The following is a 21,408-nucleotide window of genomic DNA, read 5'->3' on the forward strand; positions in this document are numbered from 1 at the left end:
GGCAGCATATGTGATGCTCCCAAAAGTCAGAGACTTGTAGCAGTTAACTACCATATTTTACATCACCTGTTCCTTTAGCCTTTCACTAAAAATTTGCCTGCAAAATATGCTGTTTAGAATACTTCCCCAAACAATAGAACATATATTAGGGAAGACACATATCCTGCTCATTTTTACAAGATTGTATGCCAAAATTATTGAATGCATTGTTTTTAAAGCAAATAATTTGTTTACGTGTTTTGTCCAAAAATCTTTATATTCCTGTTTCCTGTTCCTAAATTTGCATTAAATTATAGCCATACAGCTGAAGCCTATGAAAATCATTGGCTGAGTTTATATATTGCACTAAACTATGGTTTTGTTTAACTATGTTTATGGAATAAAATGCAATTGAATGGATTTGGAATACACTTTAGTTTACAAATTAGGGTGGCTGATTTCACATGACGAATTAAGCACATTACAGTTTTATGTAATATGCTGAGGCATAGATAGTCACAGAATGCAAATAACCTCTTTAGTGACTTGAGTGACTCAATTGTAATTGTCTCTATCTGAGAGGGTTTTCTAAATGTTTATTCATACTTGTTTACTTTTAATGAAAGAATGGATGTTAATGTTACGCTCATGAAAACTTTTCTATCCCCTATATCAGAAAGGCAAAGTATATTTATTTATTATTTTACTATTATCCAAGGTATAATAATTTTGGTACAGTCTATGTATCATTGTTATGAATGTTATTGATGGGAGTGACCTTGTAGCTATGGATTTTGTGACTTTAAAAATGTTTTTATCTTATTTTCTTTTATAGAAATTGTTCTGATGTTTTATATTGGTTGACAAATGGTTGCATAAATAAATACAGGTAGTCCTTGATTTACAACCACAATTCAGCCAAAAATTTCTGTTGTTAAGTGAGACATTTGTTATGTGAATTTTGCCCCATTTTTGTGACCCTTTTTGCTGCAGCTGTTAATGGAATTACTGCAATTGTAAAGTTAATAACACAATTGTTAAGTGAATTTGGCTTCCCCATTACTTTGCTTGTCAGAAAGTCGCAAATGGTGATTACATGACCCCAGGACACTGCAACTGTCATAAATATGAGTCAGTTGCCAAATGTATGAATTTCGTTCATGTGACTGTGGAGATGCTTGAATGATTGTAAGTATGAAAAACAGTCATAAGTCACTTTTTTCAGTGCTGCTGTAACTTTGAATGATGACTAAGTAAGTGATAGTAAGTTGAGCTACCGGTAGCTATCAATAAATAGCACTGGACTACTTCTCTCACAATAGGCTCATTTCTATACTGGAAAAGCTTAAGAGTTTGGGTTACTGGTTTGTTGATCATATTCTTCCCTAATCAGCTAACCTATTTAACCAGTTCCCCACTGGCTAGCTCATTTGACTATATGTAGATGGAAAATGAATAAATAATTTTGCAATACTGCACCTCTTTCAGACTGATCATGGGGTTTTAGTTATTATTTCTTTCAAATCATATAAAGTTTTATTCCAAATGTATTCCTTGCCTCCCCAGATAGCTCCTTCATGATGGAGTCACTTGTTCTAATGTTGGGGCCAACATATGTAGATAAACATTTCTGTGATGGTAACAGCTTTTATTTGCACTTAAGAGTTCCAAGTTCCTGTTCTGTTACTAGCTTGTCTGCATTTATTTACTTTCAACAGCCTACATGCACCAAATATACAACTTACATATACTGAACATTTCTATTCATAAGATGCTCAATCTGCATTTTATTAGATTCAGTGGCTACATCTTTTTAGAAGTGTTTTTAGGGTGTTATTGTGATCTATTGTTGAGTCAAGCATTAATATGTCAGGATTTCCATGACATATGTACCTTTTAATATCACACATCCATTTTAAGATACTATAATTATAATGACTGTAGATGTTTTCATTCAAACAATAATCTAGTAAACTTGACTATTGCTGTTTTCCTTATCTAGCTTCAATTGCTAGTAATCGAAATGTGACAGAATAAAATAGGCTTTAGACCAGTGGTTCTCAACCTTTTTAATGCCACGACCTCCAACTGGTCATAAGTCGAGGACTACTCAACCAGTCATAAGTTGAGGACTACTCAACTGGTGCAGCACCGTTTGCAGAATGAGACTTTTGGCGGGCTCAGCAGGGCAGAGACAGCCTGGACAATTCCTATTGGCTTTTGAAAGCCAATAGAATTAGACTCTATTCAAGACAGTCTATTCTATTGGCTTTCAAAAGCCAATAGAATAAAAGGGAGTAGCACAGCTAAGGAAAAAGGGGAAAAAATGGCGTTGTTTGGCGACCCCTGTGAAATGGTCGTTCGACCCCAAATGGGGTCCTGACCCACAGGTTGAGAACCACTGCTTTAGACAAATGTGTCCTATACTGTAATGTAAGAATGTGACAATGGTCTCAAATGAGTTAAGTTTGTAGTATTAAAACAAACTTGTAATGAGTTAATTTTTTTCTCTGTTGCCACCTCAGAATTTATCATTTATGTCCACCAGTATTTCCATGTGTTTCTCTTGCTTAAGTTCTCTCTTGAGTTTCTTTTTAAGAGCAACGGGAACCATTCTTGATGCAAGGAAAAGTACTTAAACATCTGGTTCCAGCTTTATTTGACACTGGTCTGGTACACAGGCGTAAACACATCTGCAAAACATTCTTTTCCTTTTTCCTTTGTTAGTTCAGCATCTTTTGGGCTGAGTATTCCTTTTAAAAAGTTCATTAGTTTCTAGCACAATGCTGATATATAAAATTCCAGAGGATGCCTTTTTATTTTAGTGATATTTCAAAACCTATGTATATGCATGTATCTATATTTATATCTATACCTACCTCCAAACGTGTTGGTCATAATGGTTAGAATTATTAATAGTAAAGTTAGTCTGTTTCCCTTTTTTCTCTCTCCCCTCCCATCCATCCATCCATCCATCCATCCATCCATCCATCCATCCATCCACCTTTTAAACAATGAATATGATCACTATTTCACTAGTGTAACTCTGAATATTTAAGATTTTTTCTATGCACTTCATTCAATGTTTATTACCACTACTACTACTTCAGCATTGCAGAAAATCTGTCTTTGCTTTTGATTAAATAAATAGTTTTTTTTATCTTATTTTAAATTGTGAATTGTTTTTATTGAACTTTCTGTAACCTGCCCTGGAAAAATACTGCTTGAAGAGTAGGTTATAAGCAAACAACTTTATAATTAGACTGAAATCTTCAAGTATGCATCAATATGACTTAGTAATCCATATATATAAAAGGGAGATTTAGAACAGCAACTATTTTGATTTCATACAAAAATCTGACTAGAGGAGTACCTCTTCTACACTATGTGTTTAATTCAGTATAATAATTCACATAGTAAGTAATGTATTCTCTTACTATCTGTGTACCTTGAAATTCCTCTACATCAGTGGTTCACAAACTGTGGGTCAGGACCCCATTTGGGGTCGAACGACCATTTCATGGGGGTCGCCAAACAACGCAGTCCGCCATTTTTTTTCCCCTTTTCCTTAGCTGTGCTACTTCCTTTTATTCTATTGGCTTTTGAAAGCCAATAGAATAGACTCTCTTGAATAGAGTCTAATTCTATTGGCTTTCAAAAGCCAATAGGAATTGTCCAGGCTGTCTCTGCCCTGCTGAGCCCTCCAAAAGTCCCATTCTGCAAATGGTGCTGCACCAGTTGAGTAGTCCTCGACTTACGACTGGTTGAGTAGTCCTCGACTTACGACCGGTTGGGGGTCATGGCATTAAAAAGGTTGAGAACCACTGCTCTACATGTACATATGTACACTCACACAAGCTGTTACTTTTCAAATTTTTTTATAATTTTCTCCCAGAAAATTACATTCCTTTTTAAGGAAATGTGGATAAGCAAAGGTCATGGCTAGGAATTGCTAAAAAAGCAGTAACAAGGCAATTTAAAATTTAAGAAATAGAAGGTGCTAAATATGTTTATAAACATACAGGTTTTGCTTGAAGACTTCTAAATTATTGAGGTTATTTAATACAAGGTTTCTGAAATATAACTACTGGTTCTAAATGTACAGACTAAATTTTTTTAAAAAATTAATTACTGCTGCCAGAGAAAAAAAATGCCAGCATTTTAAAAGGAATATATTAAAAATATAATAATAAGATCCTTGCATGTTATGGATTTGATTAACATTTTACTCCTTCGGGATTCTAATTGTACAATAACAGGAGTTCCTTAGATTTTAAATACCACAGACAGGAATAGATTTCACTAAAAACAGATGTGGAAACCTTATGTTGGCCTTCTTACATGTTTTAAGAACTAGTGTTATTGATCATTGGTATATTAACATGTTTGTTATTTGGATTAACTACACTGTTTTTCTCATGAAACTATATGTTAATGAAGGGTAGTTAGATTTGCACTTCAGCTACAGCTCCTTGCTGTTAATTAAATGTAAAGGTAACTTGAAAAAAAGAATATACTACTCCAATTTGAAAAGGCCCTGAAACATAGATAGAACACATGTAGATGTACAGACTCAATTTTGGTAAACTTACAATAAACATTTTGAATTTTATCTCTAATGAGAATGGTTCTTGATTATTCCTCCTAATATTTCAATCCAAGAACCATAATTCCATGATTCTTTGATGTTATTTAAACCTTTTGTTTTATTTATTAAAATATGTTACATTTTGCTTACGTTTTTCAGACATTTTACCACTCTCAGTTACTCATGGTGATATTTATCTATGCATTTATTGGCTATCTTGTGCTTATTTATGTGTTTGAAACCCATTAAATCATGAATGACTGATCTGGTACTAAGTAGCAGCAGCATCTAAAGACCAAGGCCATCTAAGTCCACTGACCAAGCAAAAGGGTTGAATACCCTGACTTAGCACACTTAGCACAAAACTTTACTAAACAATGAGGCCACACAAACAGCCCCTCTGACTTCCAGTTCCTGGCGTAGCTCCCTTAAACATCACTTTTGTTTTCTTTTTACAATACTGTAGTCCAGGGGTAGGCAACCCAAAACACTCAAAGAGCCACTTGGACCTGTTTCCCACCGAAAACAAAACACTGGGAGCCGCAAAACCCTTTTAATATCTAAAATGAAGATAACACTGCATATATCCCTTTTTACCTTTTATATATATAAAAGGTAAAAAAGGATATATGCAGTGTTATCTTCATTTTAGATGTCAAAAGGGTCTCTCTTTCCTGTCTCTTTCCTCTCTCCCTCTCTTTCCTCTCTTTTTTCTTTCCTCTTTTTCTCTTTCCTCTCCCTCTTTCCATTTTTCCTCTCTTTTTCTCTTTCCTCTCCCCGTTTTTCTCTTTTTTCTCCCCCTTTCTTTCCTCTTTCCCTCTTTCCTTTTTCTCTTTCCTCTCCCCCTCTTTTTCCTCTCTTTCTCTCTTTCCTCTCCCTCTTTCTCTCCCTTTCTCTTTCCTTTCTCTTTCCCTCTTTCTCTTTCCTCCTCTTTCCTCTCTCTCTTTCTCTTTCCTCTTTTTTATTTCCTTTTTCTCTTTCCTCTCCCCCTCTTTCTTTCTCTCTTTCCTCTCCCTCTTTCCTCTCCCCCTCTTTCTCTTTCCTCTCCCCCTCTTTTTCCTCTTCCTCTTTCTCTCTTTCCTTTCTCTCTCTTTCTCTTTCTTCTCTCTCCTCTCTTTTTCCTCTCTCTCTCTTCTTCTCTCTCTTTCTCTTTCTTCTCTCTTTCTCTCTCTCTCTGTAAAAATAATTCTGATCTATATGATGTTGTCTTATATGGCTGACACAGTAACATGAAAAGAAGGGGCACAAACTAGATGCATCTTCTGGTAATCTTAGAGGACAGTGTGATGTTTGTAAGCAATATAATCCTGTACTGAAAAATGAACTGAGGAACTGACTTGGGTGTTGCTGAACTATAACACCTGCTGATAGGACTCTGGGAGTTGTAGTTCAATCCTATTTGGAGGATCAAAGATTTCCTTCCCAGATATATAGGATATTTACAGAAAAAATTTAGCAAAGTGCCTGTGGCACAAAACTCCAATTTATACAAAGTATGGGTGGGGAGGGGGAGCAGGACAGAAGGCAGTGGCTCCGGTGGCAGCGGCGCAGCCCAGTGCCATCCCCGCCACATCCTCAGCTGAACGGGTTGGGAGGGGGAGCAGGATGGGAGGCAGCAGCTCTGGTGGTGGCAGTGCGGCCTGGCTGCTGCGTTCTTAGCCAAACGGGCAGGGAGGGGGAGTAGGACAGGAGGCAGAGGCTCCTGTTGGTGGTGGCGTGGCCTGGCCACCACGTTCTTAGCCAAACGGGCGGGGACGGGAACAGGATGGGAGGCAGCGGCTCCGGTTGGCGGTGGAGCAGCCTGGCTGCCGCGTCCTCAGCCGAACAGGCAAGGAGGGGGAGCAGGATGGGAGGCAGAGGCTCCAGTGGCAGTGGCCTGGCTGCCGTGTCCTCAGCCGAATGGGTGGGGAAGGGGAGCAGGACAGGAAGCAGCGGCTCCGGTGGCGGTGGCATGGCCCAGCTGCCACCCCCGCCGCATCCTCAGCCACTTTGCCATCGTAAGAGGAGGGCACCAAGGCCAGGTGCACCATGGGCGGCCATGCCGGCAACGGAGAATGCTGCCCTGGGGACGTCCCGGCCCACCGCCGCCCTCGCAGCCCAAGGTCTCCTTCTCTTGCAGTGGCGGCAGCGGGAGGACGGTGAAGTGGCGCGGCTGCCCACTTGCCTCCGCCTCGCTCAGCGCGACCTGCAGCAGCGGCAGTGGGAGGGCGGCCAAGAGGACTGTGCAGCAGGAGGGGAAAGGGCCAAAAGGCGCAGGTGGAGAGGGGAAGCTCCAGAAGACCCCCGGTGACCCTCCCGACTAACAGAGGCGGCGGCGGAGCAGGGCGAGGGGAGACCCGTTGGGTAGGAAAGAGGTACCCTGAGACCGGCCACCCGTGGCTCCTTATCAGGGACACTTTACTAGCAATCCTCCTGGCCATGTGCAGTACGAAGAAAGAAAGAGGTTTGTGGGACTGCCCACAATGAGATATGAGAAGTTTGAATTGATTGGTTGAACTTTTTTAGTCCCACTTTTTTTTTCAGACTGCACATAGTAGCTGAGGACAGGGAGTCACAGGAGATGGCTGAAAGAGCCGCAGGTTGCCAACCCATGCTGTAGTCCCTTAATTTGCGGTAGAATCACAGTGATTAAACACAGCTGAGTGTTAACTAGCCAGATGCTCTTCCTGACGCCTATGTGGAGTTTGCAGCAGATATTTTTTTTCTTCATGTCCTGAAAGAGAAATATCTGCTGCTACCTAGGATTGAATTCTCAACTTTCCAACTGGGAGGTGAGCGTCTTCACCACCAGGCCACCAGGCCACTCCTCCCTTAATTATCACTACTGATATCTTATTGCTTGCCTTTAAGCCCCCCCCCCAACATACATTTCTTCTTAAACACTCGCAAGTGAAACCTTCCATTTAAAAGATGGGGTACCGGTATCAAGGAGGCTTGTGCCTTGCATTCTGCACCCCAGTCCCAGGCCCATAACCATTCTCTATCCACAATCAAACATTTCTACCATCTTCTGATTACTTCTGGCCAACCAGGATAAAAAATAATGAACAGTAACAGGTGAGCTATGAAATACCCATGCCCCCCTTCCATCTCCCATCTGGAGGGAGAGCAACTATTAGTAAACCGAGCATCCCTAATTCAATAAAATCTTCCCCATTGCCCCTTCTGAAGCCTCTTCATAAGTTTATGAGGGAAAATGGACAACCCACCAAGATTTAAAACAATAATAACAATCAAAGTGATCAATAGTTAGTGGTATTTTTTGAATATTTTTTTTTCTGAATGAAAGGATGATAATACAAATGCAAATCTGTGTTGATAATTGGCAATAAGTAATTTGTTTTATTTTTCTTTACAGGCAAAATTTGTTGAATTTTCCTGTTACTTATTCATTAGGAGTCAGAATTAACTGACTTTGGTTTGCCACACCAAAGTGGGAATATGTTTACTTCTTGCCATTAACTGTTTTTCAACTGCTCAGGCTGTGCTGAGGTCTCAAAAGCTGGACACCTGAGAGTCCCATTGTGGACTAAAAGTTTAAGAATGAAAGATTTCCTCTGTCTTTCTTCCAGATGCTGATAACTACTCAAAAAAGTTTGTAAGCTTTCTTGCAGATAGCTAATCTCAAAGGAAACATTGAATATGAATGTTCTTATTGATGACTAATGATGCATTATTCCTACATGTCACTTAGGTATTTCCTATGGAAAACAATAAAAACACAAATATTGCCCCATTTGCTTGAACTACTGGAAATTTTCAACACTACATTAGTATTCTAACAAATGTGAAAGTTAAAGAGGAAAGTGAAAGTTCTAATTAAACAGTGCAAAAGAAAAATATTCTGTTAATTAAGCCTCTGAATTCTATCAAACTCTTAAAAACATTCAGTGCTCTAGCAGCATTACTTTGATTCAGCTCTACCGTTATTCAAGCAAATAGTTTTTTATTGCCATAAATAATTAAAAGAAAGTTTGCATTTCAGTTGCTGATAAAATTGGAAGGAAAGGGCTACAGGTTGTTTGGGTAAGTCTTTCACTCCTCATTCACATGCACTCCACAACCTTTTTCCTGGCCTCCCAGTGCTCAAACACATAAATGTGCTTATCCCACGCCTTATTTCCTCTGCTTTCTTTATTCACATGCACCCAATGCTCTCTTTTCTTGCCTATGCTCAAACACACGTGTGCTTTTTGTCCTCATTATCTGGTCTACTTGAGCTTGCACCACATCACTGCACTCCCCTCCTGCAACTTATATATGTTCTAGTCTGGGTCTCCCAGAGCCTCATCAACACACCTGTGGCATCTCCATCTTTATTTATTTATTTGGAAAATTTATATTACCGCCTGCTCAAGGCAGCTTACAGGAGGTAAAAACGCAATATAAAAGAAATTAAAACAATAAAAAATAAAAACATTGAAATAATTCCCATCCTGGTAACATTTAATCCTGCTCTGGGTTTCCCAGCCCTGCTGGCAGAACCATGTCTTCAGGGCCTTCTGAAAGAGTGTCAGAATGGGGGCCAGTCTACTTTCAGAGGGTTGATGTGCAGGAGGACGGAGCCACCATGGAGAATACCCTGAAGGTTTTGCTAGCAGGCCTGGGGAACTCAGAGCAGGATGAACGTGTGTTAAATGTCACCGGGGTGGGAGTTATTTCATTATTTTTATTTTTTATTATTTTTTCTGGGTCCCGCCAGATATACCTCCTTAGGGGATGGGACCTGCAACATTCTTTGCCTCTTCTACTCTAGTGGGTTGGATGGATGTGACTGCAAAAGATGGTCCCTCAGATAACCTGGTCCCAAGCCATGAAGGGCTTTAAAGGTGACAACCAGCACCTTGAATTGCACCCAGAAGCAAATTGGCAACCAATGCAGATCCCGCAGGAAGGTAACACATGTGCACACCAAGATCTGCACATAACCATGCAGGCTGCTGTATTTTGCATCAACTGGAGCTTCCAGATGCTTTTCATGGGCAGCTCCATGTAAAGCTGTTTTTACTTGGGATTCTTTCTCACTTAAAAAACCATATGTTTGGAATTACAATAACCACCAGGACTGATTGGATTGCAGTCACTAAGTGATATGGCCCCACAATGTCAGTTTCTTTATGATACATTGTGGGTTGTCATTTCCAGATGAAAGCAAATCAACCGTGTTGCTTTGGGTTACTTTGCTTCAGAACCCCCTTAGCTTTCTTCTACAGATATTGCATTACAGGAGACTTAGAGAAATCTTCAATGGTGGACATTCAAGGAGAAAAATTCAATGGTTCCATCCAAAACGTTTCTAGATGGCTTTAACAAGCACTTTGGGACTTTTCACAGACTGCAAAGTCTGATAGTTTGCCAAGACTACCAAAGCTCTTCTTGGCTGGACATTTTCTGTGAACTGTGGGGCAATCCTGTAGTACAAGTTGAAGCTCTTTAATTTAGAATGTTTGGGTGCATGCCTCATTTTTTCCATGATGCACAATGAATCATATAATATTACTGAAGTTGCTCAGCTTGGAAAACGTTTTTGAAAGGTCTGGCTGAAAAAGCAGAAAGAAGCTTTCTCTCACAGCAGTGACCCATACTAACTCAAGGCAAAGTGCATAGTTTCATTAAGAAAAAATGCTTTGTCTTTTTGCCTTGACAAAGCTAACCATATCTCTTTCAGAGTGCAAACATTTTTGCCAAGCTGAATGTAGGTTACTTTCCACCAGTTTATTAACTACTTCTTCACTTTATTTTTCATCTCTGATGAACAGGGTCTAGTCTTCCATTTCATGCTTCATTTTTAAATTTACAAAAGCAGTTTGCTCTTTGGCTCCACTTCTGAGTCATGGACACAAGTCTAATATTCTAGTGTACAAAAAAAAGTATATACAATTTCAACTTTGGTCTAATTTTGTGAAAAGCATAGGTCACAAGTAAAATGTTCATTTGGGTATCCATATATTAAGCAACTCTTGAGTATCATTCATCAGCAAGCTAGCCAGGCTGTTTCATCAGACCATCTCACTTTAAGTGCCTGTTAAGCTAATATTGACTTTTCTCATTAAAACAAAATCTGATATTTCTCCCTAGAAGACTGAAAAAAATGCAAGAAGGAAAAGAATGGATCTTCTTGACCTTTTCTTTATTTTCCCTCTATACCTTTGAGAGTTAGCATATTTGTGATATAAACTAATAGGGACGGCAAAGAGTGAAGACATTCAGGAACAGAATCTATATTTTCTAAATACTTTTTCCTATATTGTTTTTAAAAAGTAAAAAGAAAAAAATATCATTCTGGAAAATTTATTTATCATTTTAATTAGTCTGTTTGCTATCCTTGAAAATCTGCTAACAAATTTGTATACCTTTTATAAACATGATTTGATTTTTCTTACCTGTATCCATTCTCTAGTAGAATCAATTTCAGGTGTCCATCCATTCTCAGGATAATTTAAACGGGACCTTTCAGATGACCACTGGGGATTATATTGGGAAGAGGCAGTAATCTGGTCAGAATGAATTTCACCAGATTCCATGCCAAGTGGTTCCATGCACTGGAAATCTGAGCAAAAAACAAGCATTGATATTCTTATTTTAGACAGGAATACTTATGTATTGTTATGTTACTTTACAAATAAGAAACTTCTGCACTTTAAAGATAGTTCTGATTCAGCTTTTAAAATTATGCTAGACAGTCCATGACCTGGATCATCATTTCAGAGACATTTCCTTACTTAAATGGTGAAACAGAATGACTATAGGAGGGCAACGAAAAGTGGAAGCAGGAGTAATTTTCAACGTCCTGCTGGCTTCCCCATTGACTTTCCTTGTGGGAAGCTGGCAGGGAGCACTGGAAATGACAATCATATGACCATGGCTAATTGTGGCGATGGTACAGCCATGTGACAATACTGAAGTAGCCACAACTTTGCCAAATGGGTCTGGATTTTGGATACATTCTGTAAGTTAGCCTATTTAAGGCACACCAATTCACCTTCCATAATTTTCTGTATTTGTGTAGCAATAAATGGTAAATAACATAAGGACAAATGAAGTGATGAGTGTAATTAATCTTGATTGCAATTTAAATCATGTTTGAAATTTTATTAGAAAAGATCAGATAGGATCTGGTTGGTCAGCATGTTTCACTTTGAAAGAAATCTTTTATAAAGCCAAAGAGAAAAATTACAACTGATTGTACCAGGAGTTTATGTAGATAAGGATTGTTACTTTGAAAATAGAAAATGTGTTTTAGATATTGTCTACTGCATTTGTATTGCGCAATTAAGAACTCCTGGAACTTAAAGTGTTATATCCTATAAAGCTGCTTCATATCAAGAGCCCTTAAGCTTATTAACTGAAGAATTATTTCCATAAAACAGAGAATAAGCATTTTTTTTGTTAACATTATTTTGCTTAGAAAACAAATCAAGCCAAAACTCTGGGGTGAGATGCAGATAACCTGACAATAAATTTCAACCCTTAGCTACAATATTCTCCTTTATATTAGAGTAGTAATTTCTAGTCTTGCTAGAGAAGGATCCTGGTTGTGCTCTTTTTTTCCTGGATATTGATAGTTACTTCTAGATTTAGTTCTTTTTCCCTCACCCCCTCTTTTTTCCTGATTCTTTCTACCTTTTTCTCTGATCTTTAGCTCTATATTGACATTACTTATAGCTAAGTCCTTCTACATGTAGAATGAAAACTGTCAGAAATGTTGTTTCCCTATGAATCTCAGCTTTTTGTTATTATTTTAATATTATTCATGGCATCATGTTTTTTAATTGCATTGTCTTCAGCTGGGCTATGGATGGAATGATATTTTGATAGTTTGTACATTCTGAAGACATTTAATTTTAATTGTTATTAAATAAGAGAGTAACACCTGTACACTAATTCTATCTACTTCTGTATAACTACCTACCTTCTATCATCACATTTAATGAAGTTTTTGAATGATCATATTTGTTTCAGTAATCAGATTTAAGGTGAAAAGTGTTCTGTGTTTGCATAAATAATACATGTTCTTATTTTTATTGATGAAAACTAAAAAATAGCTTTGTGAGAAATCTGTATATTACAAAAACTCTTGTATTTGTTTGATTGTTTGCAACCTTCATTGGATAAAATAGTGCATCCAATGCTGCAGTTGTTGGATCAACGTACGTCCAACTTACAGAATATATATAAAATATGGGACCTATGATTCCCCTAGAATTTAAATTTGGCAAAGTTGTGACTATTCAGTGCTATTGCACTGTCACAATTATCTGCAGTCCCATTATCTGCATCCAACACTCCCTGCTAGCTTTCTACAAAGGAAAGTCAAAGGAAAGTTAGCAGGAAGTTGGAAGTTACTCCCACTCCCATTGTTTTTTTTTTTGGGGGGGGTTGCCCTTTCGTGGTCATTCTGTTTCTCTGTTTAGGTAAAAAATATCTCTGAAATGATGACCCAATGGATCATGAGCAGATTTAGCTAATGGTTAAAAATTAATTAAGCGATGGAGCACATTATTCTCATTAGAAGGCTCAAGCCTCTAACTTAATGCCTAATATATCCTCATATTTCTATATTCATATTCTATCAATGAAAAAATAAATGAGCTAATCTTGCAAGCCAATCTCAATGATATTCCTCCTCAGTGTTTGCAGCAATGAGATGCCAAATACAGGTTACAATGTACTTGAAGAAAGACCCTATACATAAATAATTATAATTTATGAAGTCTTGGACAATTTATATCTAGGCTGGATTTCATTGTTTAAATTTAATGTTCTCAGTTTCAACAAGGGCATGGGAATTCTATAACTTAATGACTTTTTACAAATAGGAGCGGATATGTCTCTTGACACTTAAAATCAGAGAGGTTGTTTTAAAAACATGTGCATACAAAAGGACATATGTCGTGTTTATCTATGGTTTCCATGTGTTTCATACAGCATTCAGTAGGAGAGAAGATATGACAGAGAATATTTTATGCACCACTCTGAAGGATGATTAAACACGGACCTTCTGGAATATTGTTGTGGACCACAGTGTAGTTTGCAGAGAAGCCTTCTTTTGCTATTGCACTGTCGGTATAGAAAACCATGGAGAGAATGCCAGTTGATGACAGTACACGACCAGGTGTGTTTTGTCCACAATATCGCCCAATGTGAGGACCAACTGAGAGGAAGATAGTAATACATTTATAAAAATAAGAAAAGGGTTGAACAAATCTTTCCAACTACAAATGGTTAAACCTTTCTAACAACACAAGTTTGTATTAGTAGAAGTCCCTCAAGAGATTATAGGAAGAGAGACCTGTAAGACAGGAAGTAAAAAGTATCCTCTAGTGGTTATATCTTATTAATCAGGAAACAATCTATTGTTCAGCTCTGTAACAAAAGTATCGCTCTCACAATATTCCAGTTACATATACTTGAAAAATATATTTAGATAACTTCAACAAAATTTGATTTTCACATTCTGGATTACATGTTTTTCTGAATTTTGTGATGTATTCATAGAGAACTAAGAAGAAATACGGTACATTAAAATAATATTTTGATATAAAATACAAAAAGCATAATCATGGAAATACATAAATATTATTTTGTTAAGTTTTTAAATTAAAAATTATACATTTGTGACAAATATGACAAAATGGAGTTATGAATGAACACGGGGTAAAAGACATTACAAACAAAATTAGACTAATCCATCTAACCATAATTCAATTAATAATGCAAGATATTGGAATAAACAACATATATTTCCAGATGATGTATTTTAGTATGATGTCATAAGTTGTGAGACAGATGATTATAAATATGAAGGAACATTTTTCAAGACAAACACAAGAACAAACAAATGATTTAGCTTTCACAAGCAGTTCTAGGAGATAAAACACACTCTAAATAAAAAGCTAACAAGAAGGAAAGTTAAATTGAAATAAAACAAATAATATCTTATCTTTTAGAATTAAACAAAGGAATACAGAAAAAATAAAAAACAAAATTTCTTAATTTCTTAAAGAGAATTTTCACAGTGTAGATTAAAATAGTTTTTAATTGATTATTCTTACAATCTCATTAATAAAAGAAAAAAAATTAAGTACATAATCTGATTCCAGATAAAATAAATAAAAGGAAATAATTCAGTGATAAAAACCAATGTGGTAATGCAAGTAGTCAGCTATCAGACCGATGTACCTCTCTTATGGGGTACCCTTATTTGTTTGATGTATTGGGGTTTTTGCCCAATTGGCTTAATTATAAACTTAGCAGTTCCGCTTAGAATAGATACATTAAAGTCCAGAAGGAAATAAGAAAATCTGTGATTCAAATTCCAATTGGTGTTTTTTCCAATAGGGATAAATATCTATGCCTTATTAAGGGGGAGGGGCACGTAATTGACAGTTGAACAAAACGTGAGCAATATTTTCGGTGGCTGGGGTACCGCATATGCATTCCTCTCCATGATATGCCAAGTGGTAGAAGAACATGGAGTTCAACAACTTAAATCTTGCTTCAGAATAGGCCCTCCTTAAAAATCACAATGAATATATTAAAAATTTTGTATTTAGATGATATCAAACATACACAGTTACATCAGGTTTTTCAGTTGACTTAGTTTGCTTTGGATTCAGTTGGATTATAGTGTTTATCATTTCCTTTTCATAGTGGTTTTATCTAGATCTAAGATGGAATAAGTAGAAACCCAACTGATTATTATGAAGAATTTAATGATACAGATAACCCTGGTTTAATGACCATCCATTTAGCAAAGTTATGATTGACCTTCTCAGAGCTGCTTACAATGTGGTTCTGGAGTTCTGACTGCCATTTCCACCACATGGTGCAAGATCATATATTGAGTGCTTAGCAACTGGTTTAAATGTATGGACATTTGCAGCATCCCACCATCACCACATGTTTCATCATTTAATGCCATTTTCTGTCATTTTAATGCTCATTGATTGCCACATTTGCTTAGCTTTGGTGATTGCTTAATGACTGTAACATTAAATAATATTGATAACTTTTATTGTTTTCAATCTATTTATCCATAAATTTGTGCATCTGTGTTACATTCTGAAACCAGTTTATAATGCTCATGGATATCTGTAAGATATGGTTAAAAAAAGAAAAAGAAAGATGGTAGCAATGATGATGTCATTGAAGCTCTGCCTGTTTTAATACCTCTTCTGTGGATTTTGCATTGGCTTCCTACTAGCCTCCAAGTGTAATTTAAATACTACTATTAACCTATCAAATATTTTATGGTTTGGGATCTGATTACCTGTAAGGATAGCCATCCTTACTACGCCATCATTACTAGGAGAAGATCTGTTATTCCCATTTTGGGGAGGTAAATAAAGCCAAAGTCTAAAAGTGCCATTTTTCAATGATGGTCCTTTGGAATAATTTCCTTTTCCAATATTTATTTGTATCCAAACTTCTCTGCCTTCCAGAAAAATACTGAAAATGGATTTTTTTCTGAAGCTTTGCAGGCTTGATATCTTACTTTTGGTTTAGGTTTTAAGTTTTTTTATATCTGTTGTATTTTATACCTACATAGCTAACAAGAGTACAAATTTGGTAAATAAATAAATGTGTGTCACACATGCAGTGCCTATACAAAACAGGTGGAACTTTGAGCATATCATCATAGACACCACCTTCTATTTTGACTATACCTTGTGGTTGCCCCTGCAAATACTGTTAGATTACATTATTTATATATATTATAATTCCCTGGAATTCTGGGAGTTGAAATCTACACATCTTAAACTTGTCAAGTTGAAAAACACTGCTCTAGCCCTATCAATGTTTTGTAGCTTCAAGCTTTCCTCTTTTGCTCATGTTATGTGCCACCAAAGAAATAATTCACATTCAGTATGAAATATTTCCATTCCATTACGATAATAGTCTTAGAGGTATTCACTGAAGATATATGCCAGTGAACTAGCCTCTGGAAGCTAAGAACAACAAATCTTTTGCTAGTTAAAACCTATAACAGGATTGGCTAAAGCTCCTAAGCCTAAGAGCCTCTTACCACAATTTCCATATGGCTGGAAGCCAAACACTACACAGATTCCGTTCCTTCCCCGTCATCATTTCTCCACTCTCAAGAATTAAATCAATATACTTGTTCCTTCTCACTCAACAGCTTTACCCATAAAACCTTATTTCCCTTCACAACTTCCCTTCAAACTCTCCAGTAACCTTTCCAAAATAATCCTTTATGTTTCCTCCTTCTTGCAACCCACCATTTGCTTTCATTTTTTTTTTTTCTCATTAGGTCTCCTTCACTGGGTGAAACCTTTACAAATATTCACAAATTTTACGAAATGCAACCTACTGCTTTCTATTCTAATGGCAATGGTTTGGCCATGATTTAGCAGTTTATTCTCCATGTAGTAAGTAAAACAACAAAAACAAAACATGCCTCTATTAACAATGCCAGGTCCCATTCCTATTTCTATACATCAGGGGTGTCAAATTGGTGGCTTGTGGGCTGGATGCGTCATGTGCAGGCCACATCCACCCTGGCTCTGCAAAGGCCAAAAATGTTGCGAAACATCATGATATGTCACGTGATGCGATCGAGTTTGACACCCGTGCTATATAACATTGTTTTATTTGTAACAATTCATCTACCATGACTAAATCTAATTATTATGTTAAAAAGTTTATACACCTTTTAAATATGAAAAAATGTCTGGGTTGATTTTTTTTAATGCTAATTCAATACAAATGTTTTTAACATTTTACAGTTAGCTAAGTTGCACTAATTTGAACAAACCGTCCAGTACCATAAGCCATCCCCTTTATGGATTACTGCCTTGTTGTGGCGAAGGGGCTTGCGTAACTCAATGAAGCTATAAGCTATGCCGTGCAGGGCCACCCACGATGGACAGGTTATAGCAGAGAGTTCTGACAAAATGTGATCCACTGGAGAAGGAAATGGCAAACCACTCCAGTATCTTTGCCATGAAAACCCCATGGACAGTACTAAAAGGAAAAAAGATATGACGCTGGAAGATGAGCCCCTCAGGTCAGAAGGTGTCCAATATGCTACTGGGAAAGAGCAGAGGGCTAGTACTAGTAGCGCCAGAAAGAATGAAGCGACTGGGCCAGAGCCGAAAGGACGCTTAGCTGTGGATATATCTGGTGGTGAAAGGAAAGTCCGATGCTGTAAAATTTTTTCTCCATAGGAGAATGTAAGATCCATGAATCAAGGCAAGCTAGACGTAGTCAAAAAAGAGATGACAAGACTGAACATCGACATCTTAGGAATCAGCGAACTAAAATGGACAGGAATGGGTGAATTTAACTCAGATGACCATCAGGTATACTACTGTGGGCAAGAATCCCTCAGAAGAAATGGAGTAGCCTTCATAGTCAATAAAAGAATAGGAAAAGCAATACTGGGATACAATCCCCAAAATGACAGAATGATCTCAATTCGAATCCAAGGCAAACCATTCAATATCACAATAGTCCAAATCTATGCCCCAACCACTAGTGCTGAGGAGGATGAAATTGACCGGTTCTATGAAGCCCTACAGCACCTTATAGAATTAACACCAAAAAATGATGTCCTTATCATCATGGGGGATTGGAATGCTAAGGTAGGAAGCCAAAAGATAACCGAATAACAGGCAAGTTTGGCCTTGGAGTACAAAATGAAGCAGGGCACAGGCTAATAGAATTTTGTCAAGAGAATACGATGGTCATAACAAACACTCTTTTCCAACAACCCAAGAGACGGCTCTACACATGGACATCACCAGATGGTCAACATAGAAATCAGATTGACTATGTGATCTGCAGCCAAAGATGGAGAAGCTCTATACAGTCAGTAAAAACAACAGGAGCTGACTGTAGCTCAGATCATGAGCTTCTCGTTGCAAAATTTAGGCTTAAATTGAAAAAAGTAGGGAAAAGCACTAGGCCACTCAGGTATGAACTAAATCATATTCCTGATGAATATACAGTAGAGGTGACAAATAGATTTAAGGAACTGGATCTGATAGACAGAGTGCCTGAAGAACTATGGATGGAAGTTCGCAACATTGTACAAGAGGTAGCAACTAAAACCATCCCAAAGAAAAAGAAATGCAAGAAAGCAAAATGGCTGTCTGAGGAAGCTTTGCAAATAGCTGAGGAAAGAAGGGAAGCGAAAGGCAAAGGAGAAAGAGAAAGATACACCCAATTGAATGCAGAATTCCAGAGAGTAGCTAGAAGAGATAAGAATGCCTTCTTAAATGAACAGTGCAAAGAAATAGAAGAAAACAACAGAATAGGGAGGACCAGAGATCTCTTCAAGAAAATTGGAGATATGAAGGGAACGTTTCATGCAAAGATGGGCATGATAAAGGACCAAAATGGCAGAGACCTAACAGAGGCAGAAGAGATTAAGAAGAGATGGCAAAACTACACAGAAGAACTATACAAGAATGAGCTTAACATCCCAGATAACCACAATGAGATGGTCACTGACCTCGAACCAGACATCCTAGAATGTGAAGTGAAATGGGCCTTAGAAAATCTGAGCAACAACAAAGCTAGTGGAGGTGACAGTATTCCAGCTGAGCTATTCAAAATCTTAAAAGACGATGCAGTAAAAGTGCTACACTCAATTTGCCAGCAAATTTGGAAAACTCAACAGTGGCCACAGGATTGGAAAAGGTCAGTTTACATTCCAATTCCAAAGAAAGGCAATGCCAAAGAATGTTCAAACTATCGCACCATTGCACTCATTTCACATGCTAGTAAAGTTATGCTTAAAATCCTACAAGCTAGACTCCAGCAGTATGTGGATCGAGAACTACCAGAAGTACAGGCAGGATTTCGAAGAGGCAGAGGAACTAGAGATCAAATTGCCAACATACGCTGGATCATGGAGAAAGCTAGGGAGTTCCAGAAAAACATCTACTTCTGCTTCATTGACTATGCAAAAGCCTTTGATTGTGTGGATCACAACAAATTGTGGCAAGTTCTTAAAGAGATGGGAGTACCAGACCATCTCATTTGTCTCTTGAGAAACCTATATGCGGGTCAAGAAGCAACAGTGAGAACTGGACACGGAACCACTGATTGGTTCAAAATTGGAAAAGGAGTCCGGCAAGGCTGTATACTGTCGCCCTGCCTATTTAACTTATATGCAGAGCACATCATGAGAAAGGCAGAGCTAGATGAATCAAAAGTTGGAATTAAGATTGCCGGGAGAAATATCAACAACCTCAGATATGCAGATGATACCACTCTAATGGCAGAAAGTGAAGAGGAACTAAAGAGCCTCTTGATGCGGGTGAAGAAGGAGAGTGCAAAAGTTGGCTTGAAACTCAACATTAAGAAAACCAAAATCATGGCATCCGGCCCTCTCAATTCCTGGCAAATAGATGGGGAAGAAATGGAGGTAGTGACAGATTTTATTTTTCTGGGCTCCAAGATCACCTCAGATGGGGACTGCAGCCAAGAAATTAAAAGACGCTTGCTCCTGGGGAGGAAAGCTATGGCAAATCTAGACAGCATACTAAAAAGCAGAGACATCACCCTGCCAACAAAAGTGCGTATAGTCCAGGCCATGGTTTTCCCAGTTGCAATGTATGGCTGTGAAAGTTGGACCATAAGAAAGGCTGAGCGCAAAAGAATTGAGGCCTTTGAATTATGGTGCTGGAGAAGACTCCTGTAAGTCCCTTGGACTGCAAGGCATTCAAACCGGTCAGTCCTAGAAGAGATCAGCCCTGACTTCTCTTTAGAAAGCCAGATCCTGAAGTTGAAACTCAAATACTTTGGCCACCTAATGAGAAGGAATGACTCACTGGAAAAGGGCTTAATGCTGGGAAAGATTGAGGGCAATAGAAGAAGGGGACGACAGAGAATGAGATGGCTGGATGGAGTCACTGAAGCAGTAGGTGTGAATTTAAATGGACTCCAGAAGATGGTAGAGGACAGGAAGACCTGGAGGAACGTTGTCCATGGGGTCGCGATGGGTCGGACACGACTTCGCAATTAACAACAACAACAACAACCATAAGCCATCTTTTTTTACTGTTTTCAACTGTTTTTACTGTTTTACTCAACTCAAAGTGGCAATTCCAAATCACAGTCAGCATACTACTTGCAATGAGTGAATATAATACTGACCATTTATTATTAAACTGGAATCAGGGATGCTAGTTTTATGCCTTTGACTCCTGAACACTACATGGACAAATCTTTGCAATTTTCTTGATAACGGTTTTAGAAATGATTTGCCATTATCTTTTTCCTATGGCAGAGTGGGAATGACTGGCCCAAAGTAAACCAGCTAGCTTTGTGCGTAGGCAGTATCAGAACTCACAAGCCTATAATCACTACATAAAAAGGGCTTGCTGTGTAATAGCTATGAATAAAAAAAGAATTGGCGAAAATGCAAAATATTATACAATCTTAAGAAAAAGCAGAGAAAGAGACTTGGTTGAAGAGGAAAAATTTGGCTGATATGTGGCATTTGTTTTATTTTTGCCAGCTAAATAGCACTTAGCACTTAGACTTATATAACACTTCATAGTGCTTTACAGTTCTCTCTACAGACTCAGCATATCGCCTCCACAAAATCTGAGTCTTCGTTTTACCAACCTCAGAAAGATGGAAGGCTGAGTTAATCTTTTTTTTTAAAATTTTTTATTAAGTACAAAGAAAAAAAAGGATTAAAAACATTGAACATGGTAATATTGTACATTAATTACATATAATATACCTATATTAAACTATACATTTCTAGTCTCTATCTCAGTTTATCTCTTTACTGTGACCTCCATTTTTTCCCTCCATCTATAAAATTTATTCCATATTCGATAAAATTCTGTTTCTTCCTG

At 37.7% G+C, this 21,408-nt stretch overlaps 1 protein-coding gene across 1 annotated transcript in view; it reads right to left on the minus strand.

Moving 5' to 3' along the window:
* Nucleotides 1-21,408, minus strand: part of NRP1 (neuropilin 1) — a 159,753-nt gene that overhangs the window by 58,115 nt on the left and 80,230 nt on the right. Inside the window, 2 exon segments of the mRNA XM_039347060.1 lie at nt 10,951-11,117; nt 13,566-13,721. Of these exon segments, the coding sequence (XP_039202994.1) occupies nt 10,951-11,117; nt 13,566-13,721 (323 nt within the window).

This window comes from Crotalus tigris, unplaced genomic scaffold, assembly GCF_016545835.1.
Source record: "Crotalus tigris isolate CLP2741 ecotype Arizona unplaced genomic scaffold, ASM1654583v1 scf7180000018049.691279, whole genome shotgun sequence".
Taxonomy (NCBI): Eukaryota; Metazoa; Chordata; class Lepidosauria; order Squamata; family Viperidae; genus Crotalus; species Crotalus tigris.